Source organism: Nomia melanderi, chromosome 2, assembly GCF_051020985.1.
Source record: "Nomia melanderi isolate GNS246 chromosome 2, iyNomMela1, whole genome shotgun sequence".
NCBI lineage: Eukaryota > Metazoa > Arthropoda > Insecta > Hymenoptera > Halictidae > Nomia > Nomia melanderi.
Genome location: NC_135000.1, coordinates 18,519,786 through 18,532,548, shown reverse-complemented (window position 1 = coordinate 18,532,548; position 12,763 = coordinate 18,519,786). Strand labels below are relative to the sequence as shown.

The window sequence follows — 12,763 nt, the reverse complement described above, 5'->3', positions numbered from 1 at the left end:
GATCATCGCTGATGTTTTGCAGCACTGTCAGTAAAGACGCGGATGAGTAGCGATTGAAGATTTAATGAAATTGGAACGCGAACGCAGTTAGACACTCAGCGATCCGTAAAGCAATATCGACGCATAGCGAAGAGCTAACCGAGGCGGCCGAGCGGCGAAGGAAAAGTAGTCGGGCCGAAGGTAGTACGAGCCACGTGAAACTGGTCGCTATTTTGCCAGGCAGTGCCGCTGGTAGAAGCTCGAAACCCCTTGGTTTCCCGCGCACAGCACGAGCCCCGCACACACAACCACCCCGACCAACCAACCGACGAGTCTACCCACCGCCACCGGCCCCTACACACAACAACCCAACGAAGCATCCCCCACTCTGAATCGCACAACAGCCTGAGCGGAAGTGCTAGTCAGTCGGCGAGCGACCTTCCAACATTACGGGTTAGGTTCCCTCTTTTTCCACCCGTTTGTATCGTCGTCCTCGTTCACAGAGCCGGGAGGACCCGCTTGCCTCGATCGAGCCGAATCACCAAGAAACAAGATCGTTCCGCCGGACGCTTGTTCTCGTCGTCGCGAGACCCGAACAACGTTTGCATACGTGGTTCACGATGACGCACGGGAACTGAGTTTCCACGGTTTCTGTTATATCAAATAAAAATATAAGGAACGAAACGCACAGTTCAGCAGGAATGAAAGAAACGTACGCATGCTTTTTTGACAGTTGGTGACGCGTCCCCTTTCAGACGGTGTGTTCTAGCAGTGGTTTATACGGTAGCGCATCGGAGGAACGGATCCTGAGGTGAATGATAACATTCGACAGGCTTTTTTATTGTTGTACACGTGAACGTAATACCTGGTGAATACAAGAAATTGTGCGACCGGTTCCTGTCGTCGGATTCAGCGTTTCCATCGGCGGTGGAAGTGTTGCAACGGTTTTCGCGGTTTCGAACCTGGGATATGTTGTCTTTGTGAGGAAACACCGACAGTATTCCGCGCGAAACAGTGTATATTGAGACGTTTAACTAGCAGGTGCCATGGAGAACGACCGACCGTGTACTTGTTGAACAGACAACCTGGCGTCGTGACTTCGATACCGGCTCGCGCTTCGATCTGTCGCTTAACGTAAGCTTCTTTCGCGAATGCGACGTTTCTGAATGCTCCTCGTGCCACGAGAGAAATCTTCATTCGTTTTTGCACGCAGCAACCCGAAGGATCGACGTACGCAGCGACTCAAGCCGACCACGTGGTTATGAGTGTGCATCGACCTTGTCGAGACTCACCGATACGCATCACCGGAGACTTCAGTGGAGCGATCCTCTTTCACGCAAAACTTTCGAATATTCGAGGATTCCTCTGAACGCGAATACTGATTACGATAATCTCAATTAGGTATTTGCATAGTGCACTCTCGAAGTCTAGCAACAAGGAACTTTCGAACTTTCCGGCCAGATTCACGCGGTAAGGACAGCTAATTTGTAAACAGCCACATATATCGCGGAAGAAAAGCGTCGATCACCGTTGATCACGTTGTACGCTTGAACTTTAGCGACTTTGTTATTGTAAAGAATCAAAGCGGCGAAGGCGAAACTGGTCGAAGTGAAGGGATTAAAAGATTACAAAGATTCGTGAGAAAACGGTGCCGGGTGCTGAGCGAGTCATCAACGTGAACGGCGATTGAAAGGGAGCACTTGTGTTCATTGGGACCGGGCACGCAGCAAGTTAGCAAAATCCCGCCCGCAAGAGACCGCAAATTGAAAGAGGCCCAGGTGGAGGTGGTCCAGTCCGGGTCAACGATCGGCGTCAGTGGGTCGTACCAGAGGCCCCATTTAGGAGGGTGGGTGCAGTGGTGCAGTGGTTGCAGGAGGGCAAGCGAGGTTGGGGTGGCCTCGTCTACAGGCGCGTTGGCACCGAGTGCACCGGGCCCCGGGGCTGCGGTGGTGGGCTGCCTGGTTGGGGTGTACCCGTGTTCTCCCTCCTCCACGGGGCCCAGGGGCCCCCTAACCCATCACCCCCAGGCTATCCCGAGCCAGCAACAACCGGTCGGTTGCCGTGCCTGTTGCTGCGTGCATAGCAACCACCAGCCAGCTTCGGTCCAGCTTACCAGTCAGCGGGGCGGCCTATCACTGAGGGTAGCGAGGGTGGCGTCCACCACCTCCGTCCGAGCCGCCCCCTACGCCCACCCCCAGCACCAGGAGCTGGGGCAGGAGTGCAGGTAATGATAAATCACTAAACATACATTGTAGCTTCACTTCAACACGTATAATAGTACTATCCTACTACTACTATTACTACTTGTACCATTACAAAAAATACTCCTACTACTAATACTACTACTACTACTACTACTACTACTACTACTACTACTACTATTACTACAACAACAACAACTACTACTACTACCGTCACTGCTACATCTGCCCCCCTACTCTGTTGGTCGTCATCATCAGCAGTGTTTGATATAAAAAAAAATATATATATACATATATAATATAATAATAATTAAAGAAAAGAGAGTATTGTGTATACGTAGTAGCACGACGAAATAAGAAACACGGTTGATGGAGTAAGAAAGAGTTATCCAAAACCAAAAACGCACGAAAAAGGTGTAGGGAGGAGACGGGGGCATTGGGTGGAGGTGGTGCGCACATCCTCGGCAGCCCGATGCTGTTCGTCCCGTTCACGGTGCCCACCTTCCCCGCGACGCATCATCAGACGACCCATCCTGCGCATCAGACGCATCATCAACAGCTGCAGCCCACTGCCCAGAATCCGGTTCAACAGCCGCAACAACTCACCCAGCTCAATCAGCTGAGCCATCTGAATCACCAAGGCATTGTGCCGGCTACGACAACCCAGCCGACGATACACAGCACCAGCTGTTCGCCGCAGCAACAAGCAACGACACCGAACAAGGTAAAAATGAATGTTACGCTTACTTTCCTAACGCTTGCGAATCGTGGACAAACAACCGGCGCTCTTCTTTTGCCAGCCGTATGACGAACCGAGATATTGTTACGTTTGGTTTCGTTTTGATACGGTCTGGACATAGCGTGGTTGCTGGACCATTCGATGAAACGGTCGATTGTTTTGTGGAGAAGATTATACCTCATTTCTTAAAATATCTTTATTGAGTTTTTCGTATTTTATCTGCGGTAAAGAAGTATTGAGAATGATAATATGGAATAGTTGATAATTAATAGATACAAATGATGGTAATACTAACATGGATTCTATTAGCCGTAGGGAGGTAATGGAAGGTATTGCAGTATCTCTGCACTCGAGATTTTATAGATCTTTTAGACTATAATTATAAATTTGTATATTCAATAGGCTGATTAGTAGAAGCAGTATTGGATTATGGTCTTAATATATTTTTATATTTTATATTGAGCAATGTAGGTATTCAGGGTCTTTCCTGAAACTGATATCCTAAATGAAACATGAATTTTATAAAGACACTGTCTTTTTTTAACTCTATATTCGTGGTAGCTTACTTCATGATAATGAACAGGAAAGGTATTCAAAGGAGAAGTGAGACCTTAAGTGGTATTCGCTCGCGAAAATTACAACATTTCGTATACGCTGATTCTAGAATCCATCATTACGGACCGCGGTAGTTAAAAAATAATGTGCGTCCCTCAATAGCCGGGACAGCGTCGTTCATCATCGAGTTACCAGCATTCCAGTTCGCTGATTTACGCATCAGCGATGCGATTCAGTTCATTCAACTAAATGTAAAATCGGAATTAAGACTGTTTAAATAAAATAACAATTCACTGTTTGTATGCTGCATACTTAAATGTAGGGAAAAGTATGATTATCACATTAATATGTATAAAACTTTTAACAATTTACAATCAATATCCTCAAATCATGATTTTATAGGAATTATTACAGTATAGAAATTTCTACTGCATCTATACATGGTATTCAGTCAAACATTTCAACACCAGTTTAGTTTAGAAAAATTACTTATATTAATACAGTAATAGGAAAATTCCACTGTTTTCAATTTATTTACATGTCTAGGACGCATTATTTGTTACACTGATGAAAAGTTTAATTTCTTTTCGAGACTAAGTCTGACTCAGCATTTCACGTGGATATATTGGTAATTTCGTACCAAACTAACGAACATTGACGAAACTACGTGATACTGTATTGATGTTCAAGTTAACTACAAAAACATTTGGCAATACATACTAAAAACTGGATAGTAATATTAAATCATAAATAACATATACTTTAAAAAAGCTTATGTAACATTAAAACTTTATAATCGTGTATTAAGAATTTGAAGTGAGACAGTATTTTTATTATATATCAATATCAACCACTTCAATTTTCCGAAAAGTAATATGAAATGAAAAGAAATGTTACTCAACTTTCTACTCCACTGCTGTTTGAAACTTTAGGAAGCTGTAGGAAGCTAATAAGATGATTAGAAAAGCAATACTGCATCATCTAGAATGTACAGAAAGTGGAAGTTGTAAACATTAGTCAGACGGGCCAACCAAAACGCATTTAATGGTCTAAATGTGACTAAGTTTAAAATATCCAACTCGATTTTCCAAATAAATTTCCTCGACACTGAACGAATCTCGTAATAAATTTGCAACGAACATTGCACAAACAAATATCTACATTCCAACACTAAACTTTCTAATACAGTCTGCATAAGTGAAAATTTTGATAATATTCCATTCTTAAGAATTTATACATTCTTCCATTCTCTTTGCCTTATAATCCCTAACAAAACTTGCGACAACGATTTTAAACTGAATACCATTCTACTTTCTTGCATATATTTAACTCCTAAAACCAAAGTAATACAATTACCAATAAAAATGATTAAAAACAAAGCAATTCCTCACAAAAACAGTTACCAAAGAAATCCCGAAGCAAGTACTGAAGCTACTAACACAAGAAACAAAATTCCTCATCTCTAGTCCCCCTATCTTACCCATCGTACGTGCACAAAAACCCAGTTATCTATCAACCCCGTATCGATTCGCCGTTCGAGATCGATATGCGCGAAACAATGGGTTCTGTGGTTGAATTGCACAAAGCTGTCATGCGATTCTCAATATCAGATCACACGGTATAGGTTCATTGATGGCGCGATATTATCGGGCGCGAACGGTACCAGCATAAAGGACATAATAACACTTAATTGATATCTATCGATAGCGGGGATCTCTAACGGCGCGCGGTTCGGTATCTGCGGCAGAACCGGCGTTTCTCTTTGGGTAGCCTCACGTTTACAAGTAGCTCTTCTTGTCCACGGTATCGCCCCGTAGCATCGATTGCTTTCTTCATTCTTCTCGCCCTGGGTTTCTTCGCGGCGACGTGCTTTTCTTATCCTGGCCAGGATTCAAGTCAATTTTCTTTAGCGGGCCATAACTCGCCACTGCGAGGAACAGAGAGAGGGAGTCTCTCTTATGGCCAGCAGCGTCGCGTCGCCGCGGCCAGAGACACGCAGCGAAACGCGACGCGTTCCTGTTGCCAGGGAGAACTTCCTTTAATTCTTGAAATCTGGCAGTCCACGGGTGGTACTTCCTCTTCTGGTGCTGCGACGCCGAGCGGAATCCGCGCGATACCCGGCGAAACGGTACCCAGACCCTTGTTCCCGGTGGCGCCGGCACGCCGATGAGAAGAAAAGACATATCGTTTCTCTCCGTGCGAGTTATCAATTAGCCGGCCGGCTCCGCTCGGCGCGTGTTGGTTAGAGACGCGACTAGCGGCATCGCGTGAATTGATCGCGGCCGTCTTTGTTCGGGAGCGCAGGCTAAATTAAGATGGATTGATCCGGTAAACTTTTTGAATCACAGGAAAATTATTCTTGCGGTATTCTCCAGGAAACCCTAATGTAGCCTGGATCGAATGATGTACGGCCTTGGAAGTAAGGGGATTATCTAGGAGGAACAGTGTAATTGTTTTTTTTTGTTTATCTGTTTGGTTAGGTGTATTTTGGAGTGACAGATGTTGGAAACTAGTTGTGGGTTTTATTCCTGTCGTTGTACTTACATAGTTTTGGAAGTGGATTTATATAGAGTGGTGATGGATTTGTTTATTTACTCATTTAACACGTTGACTACTAGCGTAGCACATTTGTGACAACCATGATCCAATATTTTATATAAAGAAAATTAAATTAATCCTGTAAATATTATTTTTTAAAGTTATAAGCTACGGCATTATGTTTAGGAACTCAGCAGCTCGTTTTATTTTCATTTTTTCAAAATTTTGTTTAGGATGATTTGTTGAATTGAATAAAACATTACAATTGAGATGATCGTCACCGAAATAAACGCTGGCAGTGAACGTGTTAAATATGTATGGTTTGCACTGGTAGACATTAAAGGCAAGTTAGAATTCTGAATTATTTCCTATTGCTTGTTTAGAATTATGCATTTTTTTTAAATTATTTTGCAAAGGGATTTTCAGTTGGTACTTGTCAGACACGAGTTGACGATACGTCTGTACATTACTAACCAATTTTATTTCCGGACAGGGGACATTGAATATTCCGAAATATGGAACTTAATTTATTCAGCTATTTGAAATTATTTTTACTGTCTATCTAGTAATACTGGAAAGCTTTGTAAGAAGAAATTTCGGGAAAAAATTTGATTACTTTATAAGGATTTCTGCTTTGTTTTAAAGTAAATAGAAATTTAATGAAGTTGAATATTTTAGATGTTTAAAGATGTTACTTGATGTTCTTAGTAAATCGGACATATTGTAAATTCAATACATCTTGATTTTGTATATGCAATTAATTGTATTTAATATGAATAGGACTCAAACGGTAATTTGAGAATTCGTCGTTCATTATGACTTAAGAATAAACAAAAGCAATATGTTTGAAGTTTTAAAATTTGAAATAATCAGAAACATTACTAAGTGATTATATTTTTTGTCCTTTCATTCTTTCTGAAAATAAATTAATGTTTTGCTGAAAATATTAGTAAATTATTAATTACTACATTTATTGTATTCTTTTTTAACCAAATGTCTCTTTTCATGAATTCTTTTGAGAACAATAATATTTAATTTTTACCTAAAACCAATATGATTTGTAAATTGATTAACTCCTAGAACAATATACGTCAAAGTACATATACTAAAGTATTTTTATCATTAATTCAATTGCGTCAACTTAACGTTATTATGTATTGCCGACAATTTCTTCATATAATGTTGATTTGGCGGATTCTGTGTGTAACTTCCGTCATGTTCCTATTAGGGCTATTGGTACTGGATATGTGTATCTGGATACTGGAGTATCCACGGGATACATGGTCTAATGAAAATTACCTGGGCACACTCTATCTAGGCATGCTATCCGAGATCCTGAGGTATTTGATGACCTCTACCGTACTGTGGTATCGCTTGTGCAAAGTTATGAATCGAGCAATTCAAATTATTTCAAACGTGCTATTAGATTTCGGTTAGTTCTAACATTTTTATAATTTCAATCGTTTCTTTACAGCTATATAAAATATCTTAAACTATCGTTTAATTCAAATTATTGCGTTATGATAATCGTAGGTTACAGAATACACAAAATGCACACATAAAAACGTCTCTTAAAAACTAAAACGAAATAGTAGAATAAATGTAAAAATATTATTTTCAAACATCCTACACACCTTTTATATGGTATAGTAACGCAACGAATTTTAATTACAATCTAAATTAAATTGAATTAATAAATTTCTTTGAAAAATATTAGAATACCTATTTGTTGTTATATCTGATTGAAGAATTACCAGTTGAATTTTCGTTTGGAAATGAAAATGTGTTATTCGTTCTAAGTTGACGGGAATCATTCTTGTTTAACGGACAGATTAATTATAAAAAATGCACTGTTGCCGAAGTTAGCATAATGGACAAGGATACCTCATATTGATCTGTAAGCAATACTAATAATATATTGTATTTACCCTGTGCCCAAATGTGTACTTCATGAACATACTACATACACAACTGTATACGTCACATATATACAGGTATATGTGTACTGCATAGAACACTAATTATCTGTAACAACATATACCGCTGTCGACGCAAAATAGCTTGACTGTAATGATTATACAATTACTGTATGTACAATATTACACATGTTTACATCTGTACCTTACCCAAACGGACTTGTCAAACATATTCTGACTATTTTGTTATAAGTTAGGTATCATTACCACTTATGGTATTTAAGTGTAATTTTTCAAAGTAATTCCTATTTCACTTATCGAATAATACTTACCTATATTTTTTAATTCTTGTAATAATTATATTTTCGAAGTGTCTGCTAATACGACAACAGTATACATCTTCAAATTCATTAGACTTTTTATGTGCCTAAAATATAAAATATCGGTGTACTTTTTTACAATATCGTAATCAAATATACTCTTATTTTTATCTTTTTCTTTCATAGTTGTTTCTAATTCCTCAGAGTGTATAAAACAATCTATAATCTAAATTAAAGCAAATAAACAGAAAATTTTGCATTGTTAATATTATGTATACGTTCTCAAATAATAGAGATCGAAATGAATAAATATTTCTGTATAAATGACATTCTAAAAAAATATTTTTATTATTTATTTAATACAGGAATATTATCTCTTTTGATATTCAAACCAATTTGAAATTATTTTGAATACATGAATATACAGTATAAGTATACACGTAAAATATCGAAATACAAAACATTCACAAAATATCTTCAAAGGAAGTAAATTCATTATTATGTTCTCTATTGTACATATTATGCACTTGCGACTTAAATTCAAGTGTTGCTGTTAGAAGAGCAGGTAGGCTACATTAACATACTCTCATGAGTGTTATTCATATGCATATACACACAATTGCATTTCTCTAAAACTATTACGAAACACATCTCCCGCGAGAGTGAAATACGGAGAGACTGACGTATTATTGTACAACTATTTCACCAAATTATTACATTCACGTGTTATACAGCACGCCTGGTTAAATGTGGCACAATCTATGGGGAATTAAATTTTCAATAAAAAGTGCATACATTTCATATTACATTATATTTGGCATTTAATCACAGCATTACATTTTTCTGAAATAATTAATCATCGGAATTATGTGTATCGGCATTACGGCTACTGTGATTATGTTTAACTATAACTAAAATGATATTGGAATACTGTGTCACTTCGATTCAGAATAGATATTTTGAGAAAACTGTGGAATAATATAACTTTTTGTTACATTCTGGAGTAATATTTTTACCATAGTATCAAAAAACGTGTAAAATAATTTGTTTGTATAAAAACTTACTTTCATTATGATTCATTGAAATATCTACGCAAAATAGAATTTAGGTTCATTAGGTTTATTAGAAAAATTATGTTGTGTAATGGTTGAAAAGTTATAATAATTTATTATTATGAAGAAGAAAGGTTAATGTACAAAGTGAAATGCAGAACAAAATAAACACTTCCATTAAACGTTCGTTTAGTATTACATTTTAATGTATGTCCAATAAATAACAGAAATATTTGCTTTAGCAGTAATAAATGCAGCAATACAAAAAGCTTCTTATATTGCAGAATCAAAATAAAGATTACAGTAATATTCAAGATTTCATATCAAAAGAGATAACAGATTGCGTGGGTCTTTAGTATCAGCAATGTTACAGAATATATAACAATCTATCGACAAATAAAAACAAAAACCAATTCACAGTTTTCTTTTCTTATAGTTAAAACATTTAGTAATGTAGACAAAGATTTGAAAAGAAGACCTTATCAATAATTCCTTTAAATAATTCCCCAGCATTCCTGCAGCACTCCACAATAAATAAGAAATGTGTACAACTCCGAAAGGATGCATTTCCGACCCTATACTCTCATGACCCATTTCCACCCTTACGACTAGTAGAACACGCCACCAAAGTTTCGCCACCAATTTATCTGTCACTCCTGTGCATCGTCTATCCAGCGTTCAAGGTACCGAACGGAATCTGATTATCAAACGCAATTAATGGTGAATACAAATAAACGTTCCGGGCGGGGGTGCAGTTTTCATCGACTAAAGGGAAGGAAGTTTGGTAAGGTGGGCCTCTAGCGAAAGAATGAAGAAGCAATAAAGAAGGAAGAAGGCACGGGAAAGGGGGAATAACAGAATTTCTAAAGCAAGGGGGAAAGAGCTGATACCCCCATGGAAGGTGGCGTAGAAGGAGCGGGAAGACTTTGAGAGTTGTTCGCGTAACTTTATTAATTAGGGGCCGTTACTCCTTGTTGCTCGATACACCTTATATACCTACCACGGTCGTGGCTCTGCCGTACAAAGAAGAACGAGCATCTCGTCCTTCATCTGCTTTACCTCCCGGGCGTCTGTCGCGACGCCCTTTACTTATACGTACCGCGCGTATCGATCATCGTCAATGTCCACCGTAGTTCCCGATAGATCGTGCCTCGCGTTATTGCCTTTCAAAAGACCGTGGGCTTCCTTATTGTGTTTCGTACAATTACTTCGGCCGCTTGCTGTGTGAGACCCTATCAGGTTGGATTACTTCGGATACAAGTTGTGAATGACATTGTAGACGATCGTGCGGATGCCGCACGGAAGGTTCGTTTTAACGGCCTGTTTGATCGAGGGTAACAAGTGCATCTACACACTTTCGACTGGTCAGGAAGTCCTCCCAATTTTTTGAGAAAATTTTCAGGTAAATTTGAATTGTTCGGAATTGTGTTTGATTAAGTGGTGTGTCTTTCATTGTTTGGTAGAATTTCTCGTCATACCTTGAGGCAGTTATTTATTAATGTCTTTGTTATTGTTATTTATTAATGATTCCCAGCGTTTTCATATTCGTCTGAAACATACACGTAAAAAATAATCTCAATTTATATGAATGTGGTCATCGCCTACACTTAAACGAAGAAAAGAAATGTGTTTGAATAACATGCTTACCATGTAAAAACAAGATATCCGTTTTGTCACAAAAACTGCGTATTTATTATGTAATAAAGATACTGTTGCAAATATTGAATACATTCTCTCAGACTATAGACAGATATCTACTTTACATGTATACGTGAAATTAAAAAAAAATCCGTTTTTTTTCATTAAAATATCCCGACGTCAAAAATTAAAAATCAAAATGAAAATCAAACGTCTATACAAAATTATAAAACCACATAACCACGTTAATCCAACAACCTTCCGCTTACCAAATCCTTTAAAATCATCAAACCACGAATGGCAATGCTCCATTAAGAAATCAAGCAACCACGAAATGGTGAACAGAAAAAATCTTGTTCGCTAATTCAAGTATCCTACCGAATCGAACCCGTCCACGCAGCTCCCACCCATTTCTCCCGACAAAGCAACACAAACAACCGGTCGCTAATGGGACCATTTACCTCAACGAAAAATCCCCTGGTCCCGACGCTGACGTTTCCTCGCTGCACGCCGCGGCGTGCGCCCGTTAGCACCGCAGCGCAAAAACACTACGCGGAAATGCAGTTACGAGCCGGTTGAACGTCGTTGACCGACGGAAAAGGGAAGTGTCGCGCGACAAAGGATAACCGGTTAACGCCTGCTATAATTAGGAAATTGCTTTCGCATGGTAAAAATGTATCGCGGGCGAAGAAAGTGCAGAAGGAACTCATTATGGGAGAGATTGTCGGGGGGTGGCGAAGAGGAGTGGGTGTGGGTGCGTGGGATGAAAAGGGACGGCGAAGAAGAGGGGGGCTAGGGATGAGGCACGGGAATCCCGTGGAGGGGTTAACGGAGGGGAGACGTTCAGCCGTGGTGGGGCCTCTGGCGGGGGTGGCGGCAAGGGAGGGGAGGCGTGGCATGGTCGGGACGGTGGTGAGCGGAATGGGGTAGCCGTTTTCAAGGGAAAGCGACGCGGAGGTTGCTCATCGTGGAAAGAAGTGAGGCTAGGCAAGGGGAAGATCAAAGCACTGGAGATGATTTCATTACGACACGCCACTCGTCTGCTACGTTGAAATATCAAAAGAGTGGCGCGCGCGGCCTCATACAAGTGCGGCGGTCGTCGGCGCGCGGCCGCGCTCCGCTGTGTGTGCGGCGAGTTTTCCGCACAATGCTTTTCTTGTCGGGCCGGGGAGAAAGGAGGCGGGCTCCTGTTGCTGGCGGGAGCAGGACGGCGCGAAGGAAAAAGCTGCCGAGCACGAAAGTAACCCTCGGCGTTTCTGATTCCCGGCGCGCGCGCGCTCGTACGCACGCTCGCGTCCCTTTTTACGCAAAGGGAAGAATATTATTAGCTCAAGCTGCCGCCTATTGTCGGGACAAGTCCGACCAAGGTATCGGATAAGGACAAGCAGCCGCCGGATTCGTTTGGCGCTTATGAGATTCTGTTTCGCGCGATCGTTCGATCTTCCGTGATTCTACACGGGACGTCTTTGCTATGTGATTGGTGAACGGATACTGGGGTTTGGGTTCTGGAGGGTGATTTGGTACGAGTAATATGTGGACTGCAGATATTATGAGGAATTTGAGCGTAGAGATTGCAAAGGGTTGATTAGTTTGAGGAGAGAATTTTCTTTGTACTTGGGAGCTTTGGTTTCTTAAATTGTTTTGGGAAATTTTGATTTCGCATGAAGGTTTAGAATGTAGTGGTAAGATTTTTAAATTAAACCATGCCGAAAAGATTCCAAGTACACCCCACACGCTTCTTGTTTCATTTAAGGTGTTAAATATTGGACTGTTTTCATGGGTTTTAACTATGGTACATTTAATGATTTAAAAGCATTGGTGTTTA

The 12,763-nt window shown here is 40.1% G+C and overlaps 1 protein-coding gene across 1 annotated transcript in view; it reads left to right on the top strand.

Moving 5' to 3' along the window:
* Positions 1–393: 393 nt before the first annotated feature.
* LOC116433576 (cytotoxic granule associated RNA binding protein TIA1) overlaps positions 394–12,763 on the top strand; it is a 715,860-nt gene continuing 703,490 nt past the window's right edge. The window contains exons 1-2 of the mRNA XM_076374164.1: positions 394–2,203; positions 2,595–2,904. Coding sequence (XP_076230279.1) covers positions 2,653–2,904 — 252 coding nt within the window. The 5' untranslated portion in view covers positions 394–2,203; positions 2,595–2,652. The remainder of the gene's footprint in view (positions 2,204–2,594; positions 2,905–12,763) is intronic.